This window comes from Hyaloscypha bicolor (genome assembly GCF_002865645.1).
Source record: "Hyaloscypha bicolor E unplaced genomic scaffold K444scaffold_24, whole genome shotgun sequence".
Taxonomy (NCBI): Eukaryota; Fungi; Ascomycota; class Leotiomycetes; order Helotiales; family Hyaloscyphaceae; genus Hyaloscypha; species Hyaloscypha bicolor.
Window position 1 is genome coordinate 43,382 of NW_020194526.1, and position 16,679 is coordinate 60,060.

The 16,679-nt window shown below is 41.6% G+C and overlaps 2 protein-coding genes across 2 annotated transcripts; one reads left to right on the forward strand and one right to left on the reverse strand.

Moving 5' to 3' along the window:
• Positions 1-30: 30 nt before the first annotated feature.
• On the forward strand, positions 31-1,332 carry K444DRAFT_520961 (S-adenosyl-L-methionine-dependent methyltransferase; the record flags this gene model as incomplete). The annotated part of the gene is made up of 7 exons (XM_024874086.1): positions 31-136; positions 182-208; positions 336-443; positions 502-528; positions 580-640; positions 690-1,241; positions 1,293-1,332. 7 exons carry the CDS (start codon positions 31-33, stop codon positions 1,330-1,332), a joined length of 921 nt encoding a protein of 306 aa, XP_024741342.1.
• A 245-nt stretch (positions 1,333-1,577) lies between these two features.
• K444DRAFT_520937 (general substrate transporter) lies at positions 1,578-3,751 on the reverse strand (the record flags this gene model as incomplete). Its single annotated transcript, XM_024874083.1, has 8 exons — positions 1,578-2,294; positions 2,349-2,449; positions 2,500-2,644; positions 2,701-2,827; positions 2,905-3,100; positions 3,155-3,315; positions 3,489-3,541; positions 3,590-3,751. The coding sequence occupies 8 exons, from the start codon at positions 3,749-3,751 to the stop codon at positions 1,578-1,580; spliced, it is 1,662 nt and encodes a 553-aa protein (XP_024741343.1).
• Positions 3,752-16,679: the final 12,928 nt, after the last annotated feature.

The window sequence follows — 16,679 nt, forward strand, 5'->3', positions numbered from 1 at the left end:
GTATGCGCCGCTGCGAATCTCTCATGCTGTATGGCCATTAACCTCTCGCATAGGTCCACCACGACCTCTCTACGTTCGAGCATCTACGACCACATCGAGGAGAATGGCAGAACTTATCATCGATTCAGACATGGCAGTGAGTTCTCTTGACCCCTCTCGTGCAGTTGGATTGACTTCTCAGAGTACGTCTTACCCAATGACCAGGTGAGTTGACGGTAGTCGTGGGAATCTCAAGTGAGTGAAAATGGTGATTTGTGCCCTCAACCTAACCATATACATAGGAAGAGCAGGAAAGACTCGGTATACTCTATCTAGCATTTTGAATTGAATCTGAGCTAAAATGATAATAGATATACAGCACGCCTTATTCTTCCTGAGTCTAGGCAGGCTCCACCTAGCACCTATCGGGCCCAACCCTAAAAGTGTGCTCGATATTGGAACAGGTTAGGAATCTTTGCCATACGCTCCCCGCCGAACCTGCGCTGATTTAAGATAATATAGGAACCGGACTCTGGGCCATTGAATTCGGTGCGTCTAATTGACTGCGGTGTTGGCATTATTTTAATCACGTGTCTATAGCGGAGCAATATCCATCAACACAGGTTCTTGGAACCGATCTCAGCGCCATTCAGCCCGTTCAGTAGGTCATTTATATCAGTGTCCCCGGAAATGTCGTTCTAACTGTGAAGGGTTCCTCCAAATTGCCGTTTCGAGATCGACGATGCAGAAGACGACTGGATTTTCAATGAGCCATTCGATTATATTCACGGCCGAATGCTCTTATCCTGCTTCAAAGACCCGCGCTCCGTCTTCCAAAAAGCTTATGATGCGCTTGATCCAGGCGGCTATCTCGAGATGCAAGACTTTGTCTTCCCTGGCTACTTTATGGGCGAGCCACGCACCGAGACCTCCTTGTATAAATGGGGCCAGGTGATCTGCGAAGCTTCGGAAAAGCTAGGCCGTCCATGGGCTAATGTGCCGAAATATAAGCAATGGTTTGAAGAGATAGGTTTTGAGGAAGTAGTGGAGAAGAAGTATTATTGGCCTCTTAGTGCGTGGGCTAAAGGAGACTATTACAAGCAGATCTCTGTATATGCCCAAGCGGATTTACTTAATGGATTAGACGGGATGAGCTTGAAGCTCATGGGGTCAATGGGTTGGTCAGCTGATGAGGTCAAAGAGTTTCTGATTGGGGTGAAGGAGGATGTAAAGAATACCGCTATCCACGCCTATGGTCCTATGTAAGTCTCGCTGCTCTCAAACAGGGATTTGATGCTGATCAAACGAAATAGGAGAGTAGTTTATGGAAAGAAACCAGGAGTTAAACATTGAAGGCTATCGATTGGATCTGGAGATATACGTATCCTGGAGTAAGAAGACTAGTGCTACTGTTATACCAGCGATTTATATATCTTGATTTTCATGGGCTAGACTCAGCATTTATTATTAGAAATTAAGCTTGACATTACCTCCAATGACTGTTTGAAACGATAACGACACGTTACTATTAAATCCACCCAAAACTTCGTGATCTAATCCGGGCTATTATCGACATTCCAGACACTTTGAAGCCCATCTCATGAGGCCTCGGATTTCTCAACAATCTCATGAACCTCATTGCCCTGCTTATCCTTGATAACCGTCACCTTTGTCTTCTTCAATGAGAACGCTACCGGATTCTTCGACCTGAAAATTTCTGCCAGCTCCTCCAAAGTCCTGTTCTTCGTCTCCACGAATAAGAAATAAATAACCGCAACCTCAAGGCAGTCCCAGAAGATAAACAGGAAGTAATACTTCCACCCCGCGCCGGTGAAAGCAATTCCAGTCACAAACGTGTTGTAGAAGCCGGCGATGTTGACCCAGAAGTTGTAGAACCCCATTCCCTTTGCCCGACTTTCGTAACGCAGGACTTCGACGGGATAGAGTGCTTGGAGGGGAGTCCATCCAGCGGAGTACACGAACCCGAAGATAAAAATGAATTCAATTTCGGCTTTGGAGCTGGCAGATGATTTGGCTAAGATGGTGCCGTCAGCGGCGGTATAAGTGTTTGTGGCGTTCAAGGCGGTGATGATGCAGAAAATGATGACGATGCCAGTGGTGCTGACGAGAAGCCCACGACGTCGACCCCATCTATCGGTGAAGATGGCGCCGATGACAGCACCGCCGAAGGAGACGACGTTTTGGCAGCCGTTGTAGAGGAGTCGAGTGTGGTTGTCGGTAATTCCAGCTCCTTGGAGCATTTGTGGGTAGTAATATGATACAGGGCCATTTCCTGACCATTGGCCGAAGAAAGCCTGGGGAGGAATTTGTTAGTGAATACGTGAAGCAACGGGTGGATTATGCTATACCATGAAGACCACGAGCATTGTTCGGTACCGAACTTCTCGAGAGTTGAATAGTTCGCGGTAATCCCACCAACGCTTGTCGGAGCCTGTTTTGGAGATGTCAACTGTAACGCGTCAACCATCATCCTGAATAATAAAAGGGTCTTGCTCTCACTTCTCATTTCCTCGTACTCAAGCTGTACGATCGGTGAATTCCTGTCGCCTTCGCCGTGATACTTGGCCATAACATCTAGAGCTTCCTCTGTTCGGTCATTGGCCATGAGCCAACGTGGGGTCTGGATTGAGGTTAAAAATGCTATCTTGGAAGAAAAAGAAATGCGAGACTGATTTCTGGAAGGAACAGTGTGAAGACCACGACAAAGCCCGAGAATGTCATTTGAAGCCAAATCGGAATTCTCCATGAGTTGGTGCCGGCAATTGTTGATGTGCCGTAAGGGACGAATGTCCCTGGAATACCTCCAATAAACCAGAAAGTATTATAGCTGGTAAAATTAGCAAATTGCCCATTTCGCGAAAAGGGGGTAGAACTCATGTTAAAACTGAAGGCAGCTTCACTTACATTCCAGTCATCATACCTCTGAATGAAGGATGAGCCATCTCGGAAACGTACGCAGGACCAGCTGAAGCGCAGATGGCGACACCGAATCCCAGAATGAATCTTCCAATCATAAATGCTGCGAGATTATGGGCGGTAGCTTGGACGCATGTTCCAAGGATGATTACCAAGCCGCCAATGAACATCCCAATCCTACGACCTAGTTGGATTTTATTAATGATCTAACAAGTATGGTTTGACCGCTGGTTCTTACCCCGAAAGTCAGTGGCTGGTCCTGCAGCGAAGGAGCCAACAAGATTGCCAATTGTGTAGATGGCATATACAATCCCCGTTGATGGAGTCCCTCCATCACGGGGAAAGTTGAAGTATTCACGATACTGTGGGTAGCTGTTAATGGCACCCATCAACGAGCCACTTCAAATACCTAAAGTTAGCGTCGATCGGTCAGAAATTGGAGTTTTCCTCTGTTGGACAAGACAAATTTTGCTTTCAGACTCGGTTTCCAAGTAGGAAATCACCCGATCCTTCGCTTTCATGGAAGATGAAACAATCCTCGCATAAATCTATGACATTGTAAAATTACTTACTCATATCCGTTGATACACGAATTGAACGTTGCAACAAGTAGACATCCATAAAGCTATGACGATATTAGTGCTGGTCCACTTGGGGTTGAAGGCTGACATACCATTAACATTCTCCATGTGAGGAGGCTTGGCCTCTGCAAGGATGTTGCGTTGCTGAGAGCCGCATTTTGGACGAGCTTGGTCGTCTTCTTTTCATCGTGGACCTGTTCATGGACGGGTGTGATTTGACCAGAGTGGCTAGGGGAATGTTCCTGGGCGCTCATTATTGCATTATTGAAGTATGATCGCTTTGGCAACGTGGTAATGTGGCAATGTTAGATGTTATGCTGAGACAGTAAGATTTCGAACACACAGACTTGATGGAAGGGGAGAGGCATCAAGATAATTTTATATTACAGTCAGCAAGGCTCCTGACCCCATCTCATGTTCAGATCGTATGTACGGGTGAGAAGTGCTCGGTTACCTAGAGTGGAAATAGCAGGTGAGCGACAGCGAGGAATGGTCTGATTCAAGGTTACAACGTTCCAGGGCCGTCTTGATAGGTTGCAGAGTCCCTGCAACACCAACGTTATACTGGGGTAAAGGCTAACTAGATAGGCGAGACGGGTAAATATTCCAATGGGCGAATGAGCGGAGGTCATAAGATCAAAAACTTACCAATGGTCGTTGGTCGTTGTTGCTGACGTGCCGACAGGCAGCCGAAGCCGCCGCGTTTTCGGTAGAGGTAATGGCAGACGGTATTGCGCAGAGTTACCCTAACAGTGTTCAGGGTTTAATTCGAATTTTGATAGATCACGGCTAAAGGATGTTTCTACAATGCCGAGGTGATGTGGTTTAACTACGCCGGAAATATGTCGGTATAAGCGATGTTTCCTTCTGCCCATTTTCAGTGGGGAGGTACTTTCGTCTTATCATAAGACTCTTATGATCCAACCAAAGACAGACAGAGGATTGAATTGATTTATATGGTTGCGACGAGATCCAACCAAAGCTGAAGCGTAAGAGTAAAATGAAGAAGAATAACCTGAAGCGGTTCTCTCTTTGGCTGGCCAAGTGATGGACTACGCTTTTGTGGCGTCACTTGAATCCACAACACTGTTGATATGACTTACCAGAGTCCAAGACTCGGTCCGTTCTTCCGTCCGAGGATTCTCTTTAGTCTTTCGGGACTTCGAGAGAGATTTGAAAGGGTTCCTAAAGATCGCCGATGAGGGATTTCCATGTGAGGGTAATGAGATTTGCATGCTGTGGATGGGCGGACGGCCCACACACGGAGCGGTAGGTCCGCAGCTTCGACCGCCGTGTGTTGGCTTTCCGGGATCTCAACCCACAACCCAGGTTGATTGGCGCTTCGCCAAATATCCCCGGAACGATCACTGTTGCTGCTGACCCGAGTTTTGGAAGACAAAAGTAACACCATCCGTTCACTGTAGTACAGTAAGGGGGCTGGAATAACGCGATTAGATGGTGGAGATATTGGTGGATGATGTGCAAAACTTTGAGGATCTTTTGTCTTTCAGAAAACCCATGAGGCGGAGTGCCCTCATCGGCTGTAACTCGTAAGGACTCGGGGGGCCTTTTGTGCGGGGTTCGGAATCCAGCGTAAACTTTTCTACCGACTGCTTGCACTAATTGTGGGCTCCTCATGAGTACAAATTAGGACCTATGATAGGCTTTCGACCGTGAATCATTACTATTTGTCTTTGGTTGAATTCATCGCGATTTTCAATCTCGTGACGAAGTAAATATATTCTGTGCGATTTCAGGAGGTGCGGGGTCAATTCGGTTTTCGGCGGATTAACCAAGTACGGGCTCCTTTAAGGACGCTACGGCATCTATTATTTTTTTCGCAAAATCAAAATTGCGATATTTTAAAAATGTGAGATTATTAATAATCTAAGTAATTCCTATGGTAGAATATAATTAAAACAGTCGATCTATATGGTGTTTTATCGCATTCCATGGTGGGAATGCAATAGGGTGGGAAAATCAATAAAATGCACGTGACATGCCCCCTTGTAACTACTAGGCCACTGGCATACTCCTTTCATATTTCTGTTCCTTTATTATTATCTTTAATTCCTTAATCTTTTATTATTAATCTCTTCATAATGCCTCGTTTAAGGATTAATATCGACTGCTATCAAGCCCATATCCTTTGTTTAATTAGGCAATAATTATTACATGACGAGATTGTGGAGAGGTTAAAGCACGACTTTAACGTCGATATTTTCCCTAGAACTTTACGCAATAGGCTTTCCGATTAGAAAGCGCCTTCCCAGCGTTCGATATTTGAGCCTTCTCCTCAGGTGAAGGCTCTTATCGCCTGGTTCTTTTGTGATATCCATACGACTAATGCCAATATACTTGCCAACCTCCGGAGCTTAGGATACAATATTCCTAATTTACGACTATTACAACATGCTCGCCGAGCTATGGGCCTTCGACGTCGAATGCTTAATTCGCACGTTGAGCTAGAAAAGGAGCAATTACGCCATATTCTCAAGCAATATATAATTAATAAAGGCCCACAAGGCAATACTAGAAGTTATGGCTGCCGGCTTCTATATACTTATCTCAACTCCCTAGGGGATGGCCAGAAGTTTTCTAGGAATAGAATAGCTTCTGTAATGCAGGAACTTGATCCAGAAAGCATACAACGTCGCTGGGAAGAGATAAAGGCAGCTAGGGGGGAATATAATATTCATGGGCCGAACTTTGTTTAGTCTATTAATGGCTATTGCAAGGTAAGTGCAGTATATACTTAACTTCAAAAATCATTATTTTAATAACTACTAATCCGTTTGCTTAGCTATGATTTTGTGGGATTGAGATATATGCCGGTATTAATGCCTACTTACGGTTTGTACCTTGGATTTATATTGGAATCTCAAATAGCTATACTATAAGTAGTAGTATTTCCTAATTTGGTACGGATATATCCCCTCGAAAATGCCAATATTTACTTAGTTGTGATCCCGGCTATGCAATTCTGTAGTATTGCAGAGAACTAGTTGTTTGAATTGCACTTAATTTAGGCGATAAAACCCCTGAATCTCCACATTATATTCTCCTTTGGCCTAATTAATATTATACTAATATATTCACTTAGTCGTAATCCCGGCTATGTAATTCTGTAGTATTACAGAGAACTAGTTATTTGAATTGCACTTAATTTAGGCGATAAAACCCCTGAATCTCCATACCACATTCTCCTTTGGCCTAATTAATATCATACTAATATGCACTTACTTATGCCACCTTCTAGGTTACTATCCTAGTTCAATACCTTGACTTGGTAGACGAAATGGAGGTTATTCCACTCCATATTCAATCGGATAGAGGGTGCAAAACGCCCATGGTTACAGATGCCCATTATATCCTCCATAAAGCGATGTACCAGACAAGGGGTATTAATCCATATCAGTTCTCAGATCTCTATTAGTTCGGGACTAGTACGGCTAATCAACGTATTAAGGCATGGTAGGGACAAATTGCGAAGGTAATTTATCTATACTAATCCCATACAGACTTATTTAATTAGCTAATATTATATAGGGCATACTAAATAAATGGAAGATATTTTTTAAGTAACTGCGCTCTCAAAGGCTTTACTCTCGCAAGCTTCTCCCCGATTATATAGCTATGCTTTTCGTCTATTTGCCTATTATACGAGAGCAAACTGAGGAGTTTGTTCGGGTATGGAATATCTATTTAATTAGGAAACAGCCTAATCGTCTATATATCGTTCCTGGTTAACCCTTCCAGAACTACATGTTTTTAGAGCAAATGGGGGTCAGGGACTATGGAATTCCTATTAATATTAATAAACTGAACGAGCTACGTAAAGGATATGCTAGCTATGATAAAGACGCATATTTACCGGAGGTTATACTTGAGTGGTGTGAGCAAGAGCTTAAGGATGCCGGCTTTATTCTCCCAATTATGGAGTCTATACGTGACTCGAATGGAGATCTGAACTACCTGAGTGCCTATATATATTTAAGGGAATCGATTACCGACTACCTAATTAATACGAAGAATGCTCGTCCAAAGCTAGGGCTTTTATTAACACCTAAGGGTATATATGATTAGAATCCATTACCAGAGGTAGCTGTGGGACTAGAAGAGGCAAGGCTAAAGGATTATAATAATCAAGATGGCATTCAGTTCGTTAATGAAGGGAGAGATACTAGCTATAGAGATGAAGATCTCATCTATATTGGCTCTAATAATGAAGCGGAGGTTGAAAATAATGCAGAGGATACTGGATTTACTATAGATGGTATTACTTTTAATAGGGCAAATGGTAATTAGGTTATAAATGGTCAAGAGTATAGGCAGTTTATGGATAATGGATACGTATCTGAGCCTGAAGTAGAGGAGGAGGATAATCTAGAAATTCCTCTAGTAAATATTAGACGGTTTACCCGGCGATAGAGAAGCTGAACGGGGATATATTAATATATATCCCAAAGAAAGAACTAGCTAAAAACATTAATATTTGCTAAAGTAATTAAATATAGAAGTTAATAGTAGTCTGCTTAATAAGTCAAATTCACATAGTTATAGGTGGTTTAATATTAAAAGGTCACATGATTCACCTTCTCAAAAAATCGACCCTTGCCCCTTTATTTTTTATACCCCCTATAATTATATTATTAACTTATCGTTTTAGTAGTAAGGACTTCATAGTATGGATCAAATTCTCCGTTAATACTAGCTTTATTGAATTAATAGTTCTTGAGAACTTTTGAAGTAATTACAAGACATATTTAATGAAAATGTCTCTTTATATATAGAATTTAATTTTCCCCCTTTAATTCCTATAACCCCTTACTAAATATTCTATAGCCCCTAGTATAGGAAACCATGTTTTAAATAATAATAATACTAGGGATAAATAAAATAAATCCAATTTTAATTTGTACTAAGGGGTATCCCTTGCAGTTCTTGTATTTATTCCTTTTTATATATTGGCAATACGCTACTATTAATAATCTTCGAAATGGGTCCCTAGTATATAAATTATTGAGGGAAAAAGTTATAGGGATATAGGCTAAAGGATTAAAATAATATTAATATATTATAGTTCTATCCTGCTAATTGTCTTTATACCACTATTTACTAAACTACTAGATTTATTAGCTATACTCTCCTTCTGATATTCGATTATAAATTAAATCCTTATTCTTTTATCCCCAAACGTTTATAATAGATAATATTAATCTATAGAACTCTTGTTTTGTACGGGAGGCACCACACCCCCCCTCTATAGTAAAGTGTTTACTATGCGGTGCGATTAACCCCGCTGCTCCTCCTCCGGCTCCTATTACTCCTACACCGATTATTGCATTAGACGGTATACCATTTTCTAGTCAAACCCAACTTTAAAATACTGCCGCCCAATTATTAAGAGATTAAGGGATTAATATCTTAGCTAATTCCTATCCTTTTTACTATCCCCCGGGTATAGATCTCTCAGAGGAGGTCCTTGAGGCAGAAGCACATGAGAGGAGGCAGTAGGCTAAGCTCGAATGTTTAGAGCGATTACGTGGTAATTTCCATTAGGAAGCTCAGGGCGAAAGTACGTATCTGTCTGTTTAACTCCTGATATTAATATATTATTTACTAATTTTATTAGGTTCGGCCCAGAAAAGGGGTAAAGCCTTTGGATCTCTTACTCTCGGCCAGGGGGCACGTATAAAGGCCTTTAGTAAGGGTAAATCGACGATCCCTCCCATTCCTATTATCGAAAAACGATATAAGGTCCTTGTTTCTATTATACTACATATATATGAAATAGAAGAGATCGAGAGTAGCTTTACTGGGAGGAGTATACCTGCTTTAACTATAAAGAAGTTCCTTAGTTTGGAAGAGTACCGGGAGGCTCAAATTATTCAAATTGAGCTATGGAGCATAGAATAGTTTAATACATACGTAAAGCTTACTTATAGAAACACCACTTTACTAATATTGTTTTTTACTATAGTCAAAAACTGGCATATAAGGAATTCGCTATGCATTTAGCCAAGGCTTTTTTATCGTCAATTCCGTTACTTGAAGACTGGGAGCTTAATTAATGGATTATGATCTTAGAACGCGCAAATGGAGTCTCTTTTGCAAGTAAAGTAAGCTAGTATTTATTAGTATCCTAATAAAATTAGTACTAATATAATTAGGTTTGGCCAAAGGACAAAAACAAGAGAATCGATCATGTGACTAATCTTATATATGAAGCTGAAAAAGATATTGACGGCTTATTATCTTATTTTAGCCAATTAAATAAGAGCACGCCAAAGCATATTTATCTTGTATTTGATCAAGATATTAATAAAATTCAGGAAAGAGATGACGAGATTCAGGATAAGCGTAAAAGGAGGGATAGGGAGATGCCTTTACTAAATTATACCCCTTCTTTAGGGGGATCTCCTGATATTACCCCTAATGCGATATCTATATCTACGGCTACATCTACGGTATCTTCTTTACCTGCTTCGACTCCTAATCAATAAATCGAAGCTATATGGGAGAAGGTTTCTCCTGTAGAGAATGGGAATGGGTCAGGTAACGACCTTGATTCGGACGACCTTAATTCGGACGACGATATGCCTACGCTAGAAGCTAGAATTACGGTTTCTCCTGCTCCTGATCCTACTCCTGATCCTGCTTCTATACCTAGTAAGTTAATAGATTTAAATATACTAGTAGATCTGACGTTTTTACCAGCGTTCGCTCCCGCTCCCGCTCCACCCACTCAACGTCCTCTGAAGTCTATATTAAAGAGGAAGCGGGAGGTAATTATATCAAGCAATAACGGTGATAATTCAGATCTTGACGATGGAGAGAAGGAATTACCAGGGGATGGTGATTATAGGCCGGGGAATAGGCCATCAAAACGTAGGGGAAATCGGGGGCAGTTCAAATCAGCGAGGACAGAGTAATATCATTAGGGCATTTGACTATAATACATGGGATTTGTTTATTTGGCCATAATTAGGTGTGTTTTCCATATAAATGCGGCCAAAAAAAAAATCGCGATTCATCAATTTTGATTTTCCAAAAAAAATAATAGATGCCGTAGCGTCGCTAAATCAACCCGTACCAAGTCATTACGGCAATTGGTAAAGTGCCAGCCCCCATCTACTTAGAGTGAAGGTTTCTCAAGTCTTTTTTATACTCTAAATAATACCTCCGTGACTGGATCTTGAAAGTCGTAAGGTATGAAAGATCTCAATCCATCCGAGGACACGGTTTCCTCACTCGAAATTGCCCTTTGAATCCGCAACGAAATTGATACAGAGGAGGGGTATATAGATCCAACCTAGAGAATCTGAATCTCGTAGCTGCCCCGTCTCTGAGTTGTGGAAGGACTAACATTGTCTGGCTCATAATGAATGGTGCCCAACTGGGAGATTTGATTTACATTATCATGGGCTGCTCGGTTCCCCGACCAGTGGATGGGGAAGGAGGGATATATGGACCTGGAGTTATGCATGGCAAGAACATGGCAGCTCCAGAAGACAGGAAGCTGGTGCTGCAAGACTTCGAACTGCATTAATGATAATAAGATCCTGGTGCTTGAGGGAGATTTTCACGAAGGCCGTCACTGAAGGATGTAACTTTACGAGCCCACAGTCATTATCTCTAGGATTTTACGACTTACGAATGTAAGAAGAGCTTCGGTATGGTTTGGTAGGGGCAAAAATATCTCCTAGCACCAACGGCTTAGTGTTTTCCTCGTCGCACTTGTCAAGACGCAACATCACGTGACAGTATCAGGAGAGCAGGACTGTGATTTCTCCTCCAGTATGAAGCGGACTGCAGCTTGGGGCTCTAAAATTGTTTCCATAAGGCTTACTGTACTCGAAGTGAGAAGTGGAAGAAGCGTTGAGTAAAGCAAGACATAACTTGACTCACTTCAGGGCTCTCTCGCTCGCTCCCGCTCCCGGTGTTGCCGTGCATGGATGTGACATTGAGGATATTTCTCATCCTAACCACACCCGGCATAAGGACATAAAAAATGGTCAGAAATCTCTCCAAAAGCAGAGTAAATTAAGTATCTTTAATTATCAATTGCATTCTCGAACGATGTTGCAGCATCCTGAATTTCCTTTTCGTAGTAAAGAACGTCAAGCTCTTCGCCTGAGTCGGGCGGTGATGCGACAAATCTGCGTCGGCACTCCCTAGGACAGCGAGGACCAGTTCCTCATCCTATTGGAAATGGCTTCATTATAGGAGCTCTGACTGGTCTGAAGCCCTAAAAGAGCGCTCGTGTGGTCGATGGAGCGCGAGATTGCTTGAAGCAGCGATGAGCTCGAGTGGGGTATATCAACCCTCCCATCGCCCACTTCTCAGGAAATAGCTTCTTCTTCCTATTCACATCGTTCTCTGCGTCCTTGACATCGCCTCTCTCACCTGCAAACATAACACTGAAAGGTATGTCGGTCGTGTTGCGATTCCACGATGCCGCTCCCCTTCATTCTCTCCGTACGGCTGGCTCATTTCAGAATATCGGAAGGACGGCTCGTTCAGAACATCGGAAGAGAAACACCTTGCTAATTTCTGTGTTCGCTGCAAGCTGTGATCTCGCTAAGCGATACCATCCTGACCGGCCATTTTCTGAAGTTCTCGCGATGTTCCAGCACCACTTGATGTTGAACCACGGTTCAGAGGACATCGTCGTCCACCAACCTTACCCAAAACCAAACCCGGCCGATTCTGTAAGCTGCACCGCGCCTTGAAATTCAATTGCGACAAAGGAAAAAATTAATTGCGAGAATCAATACTGATTGATTTGTTTTACTGCAGACATATGGAAATTAATGCGTTGGTTGATGGAAGGTGTTGAAGTGTTTTTGGGTCGTCCTGGGTGTGAGCGCTGGTTGTTTGCCTGGAAAAGGGTGTAAGCGAGAGCGAAAAATGAAGCCGGTCGAATTGGTGGGAAAAAGTAAAACGACCCGCGCGCCCCCCGCCCCCCAAACCCCCCAAGTATCGAGTAGGAGTAATAATAAATTTTAGAGTTTTAATAATGCCTAATTCATTATTTATATATGCTTAAGCCTTTCTCTCGAATCAGATTTCTTAATATTGGGGGTGTCGATGGCAGAATCTTTTTTTTGGCTTAGCGCTTGGCACTTCCCGAGTTTATTACTAAGGAACCGATTCGGCCTTAGAATCGCATACGGCCCCCCAAGGCCTTTCCCCACCATTACCGCAGGTATTAAATAGGAGCATTAATAGATTTTAGAGTTTTAATAATGTCCAAATAATTACTTGTATAAGTTTATATATAAGAGCTCTAGTTTTGGGGCATGGGTAAGCGAGGCGATTATTGCGCACGAGGCAAATAAGTTCCAGGTGCTCAATCGCTAAATTTTCAGGCTCTCTTAAGGTCAATGCCCCTAATCGACACCCCTAATCGACACCCCTAATTAACACCCTAATTGACACCCTAATTGACACCCTAATTGACACCCTAATTGACACCCCTAATTAATACCCCTAATTAATACCCGGCAAGGTATCGCTTTATATTTTCCCATTTTACTAGAGGTTAAGAGGAATTAAATATTGCCATATGTATTATAACTAAATCTGTCTGGAAATAATAATAATAATAATATGCGCATTCCAGTACATTAAAGCAATGCGTACTGGGTGCCAATATATATTAATTTGCATACACTAGTGTGTACAAAGTAATGTATACGGGCACGTACCACCGCTTGCTGATTTCGGTTAGTGTGGCCGCAATCGACACCCCTAATCGACAACCGGGGGGGGGCTCGTTTTACTTTTTCCCGAATTGGTTGGCACAAGGTTATACTGATCGGAACCACTGACCACACGACGTTGCAGAAGACCAACCGGGAACTTAGGATGGCAATCGAAATACATGGTTGTAATTGGATACGCTTCGGATGAGCTGTGCTCGGCTGTGTTCATTGGTTTCAAAAACATGCTGCTTTAACTTTTACCACTGGCCCGGATTGGGTTGCAAGAACCTGAATCTGTGGCAGATGATTGGGCAAAAAGCGTGTCCATCCCAACGAGGCTGCAACAAGTTCGGTCTTCCCTGCCGATGACACTATTGTGGCTCAATTTCCGAGCTCCGACAAGCTTTTTCCCCTGCGAAAACAACGTCGACAACGTTTGAGTGAATAAAGAGGGTGGACACATCGGATTGGACGCCTGTAAGTAGATCATATGTAACCCCTTAGTTTCCTAGGTGATTCGGGTTGCTAAGGGAAAATAGGAGGCTCTGATTGGCTAGAATTGAAGTGATTTAAGCTAATTAAAGGTTCATATAGCAACTGAATACTAGAATACACCCCAAATCAAGGATAAAAAAGCTACCAAATACTAGTTCTACCCCCCTACTATCTTATATACTCTCTCTAAGCTTTAATAACCCTTTCTATACGATTAGGTATTAATTAATAATCTAATTAATATTATACTAAGGGATTTTAGCCTACTCTTGCTCCGTAAAGGCTATTAGATTAGCTATATTCCACCCTTCCCTTCTTAGACGCTTCCGTATAGTAGCCTTAAGAATTAACTATATATATTTAATAGAATTAAGATCAGGGGAATTAGAAGGCCAGTTAATAAAGGGTATATTAGCTTACTTAATCCAGGCAGAGATAAGCTTAGATATATAGGATCTAGTATTATTTTACTAGTAGAAGTGTGACGGCTGGTGTCACATGGTTGGTTTCAGCTAAAGGGGTTGGTTTTAGCTAAGGTTCCAAGCTATGGTTCAAACCAAGCTCGCTTCCAAAGCTCGGCGTTTCAGTAGTCTTGGCCATACCTACTTATCCACTGCCACACCTCACTCCTGTCCTCCTTAGCTTTAAATTCTTAAGACATTGGAAATCATTGATCTTTGAGCCTCGTTCCATTGCTCTGTTCCTGCCGTTACAAGAAGACTGGCTACTAGTTCTGGTTATAGTCCTTTTTAGAAAGCTTTATACTTTTCTAGAAATTATAGAATACAGGAAAAATATAGTTAATATAGGCTTGGCTATTTATATTTCCCTTGGAATTGCCTATTATATAGTAATTAAAATTAATTAGCTCTATTTTCCTACTATAGGTAATTACTACCTATATTATTATTCCCTCTAGTTTCTTGAATTTAGGCTAAAAGTACTTGTTTAGATACTTCTTACTAGCTTTATAAATTATATAGAAGGATATATTACTATTCTATATAGTAGTTTTATTAGAAAAGATTATCCGTTTTTACTTTTCTCTCTAATATTAATATTTTAAAGCAAATTCCAGTTATTTAAGCTTCTGAATAGAAGAGAGGTAGGGCTTTATACAAGTAATATAGTAGCTATATCCCTTAGAATAAAGAATCCTTTATACTATATATTCAGAAATCGAAAGGCTAAGGTATTTAGGGATTTCCTTAAATACTATTTAATAAGTAAAGGCCCTACCGGTAGTAATAAAGTTAAGAACCTGGAATTTAATTAGGTAATTATTATATCTATAGGACTAATATATATACCGGAAAATAGAGAAGTAAGCTAGGATATACTAAACTATAGACCGGAAGAGTAAAAAGAGCCTTGCTAGCTTATAAATCAAATAATTACTAAGCCAGTAAAGAGTATAAATCTTAATACAAGTTTTATAGCTTATATATTTAGCTTACTGGAAACCAGAGGGGCTAGTAGAAGGATAATTAGGGCCTTAATTAGCTGGTTTAGTAGTAGGGAGCCTATTATAGCAAACTAGGCCAGTTTCGTTCTGGAAAATAAGCTTCTCCTATATACTAGCTTTAGTAGCCTTAGTTAAAATAGTAGCCTTAAAGGAAAAAGAGATATTCTACTATATATAGTTTTCAGGCTCTATATTAGGCTGGATATATAGAAAGAAGGGCTCTTAATAGTATAGTATAAAGGGTAGAAGATCTGGTATTTCTATACCAGGAGCTAGAGGCTGAGGGAGAGGAGCTAGAGTAGCTAGTATAGAAGCTTCCCAAAGTAGTATATAAAGTATAGTAAAGCCTTATAGGTATAAAATAGGGCCTTCTGATTAGCTAAAATAAGGAAGAAGTAATTAAAAATTAAGTGAAACTAATCGATTTGTCTACCAGAAGAAAGTACAAGGTTTGTTTATTATTTATTTATTTACTTAATAAAATTAAGGCTTATATATCTTGTAAAATTAGGTATATGTGGATATACCCCCTATAAACTTAAAATATAATCTGCGACAGGCGTCCAATCCGATGTGTCTATCCTCTTTACCTTTGCTTAAAAACTTATTAGTTATCTATCGCCTTTCGCCCTGAGCCAGGCCCCCTTGCTAGCGTGGACTATGTCTCGCCAGACGAAGGGATACGAGAAATTAGTGACGAAAGTCAGGCTGTTGCGGAGACCCGGCAGCCCAAAAAAGCCGCAATAGGAGATGGAATCAGTGCTAGAGATTGCCATATATCGGTGAGACTCCCTATCTAATTGAGCTTGGACTTGGCCAAGAACTTCAATACGTACCGGTACTCTGGACAGGCTGGTAATCAACTGCTCACGTGATCCACAGTGATTAATATCGCCCTCGAGACATTATTTTTATTGTTTAAGAGAAGAAAGGGAAGTTAAAGACCATTTGACCACTATCGAGAACAACTTCTATTAAATAATCAATGACCTGTTTTGAGTCATGGTGGGTATCACGTGACAGCTACATGAGGCTGGGACTGCCCCCGATAACTTGGACTTTGCCGAAGAGGCGGGAAATAAAGTGCTTTGTGAGGGCTGCCGTTACAACCCCCAAAACCTCCAATTGAGACGCAGCATTCCTTACACCATGTGACCGTTCCGTGGGGTTGGGGTTGTGACTTATGGGCAAATTCTCGCTATCGTTGTCCCACGCTCACTAACCTGGTCCAGAAAATGGTTGTCCTCTGCGGTAGCTTACCGCTGTGGCGTGTGCATATCGGGATAAAAAATTTGCACAAATAACGAGGCTCCTTTCAATCCCCCTTGCGGCACATCCAGTGAGACAACGGGGACTACTGACGACGACTTTTTAAGTATTTCATCCAAAGATGCGATTGCACGGTACTCTCCCCTGGCAGCATGGCGGGATGGGGGAGACAAATTCGCTAATAGCTTCAGATGCAAGGGCGAGGTTTAACAGCAGGTACGACTCGGAGTCTGCTGGTTGTCT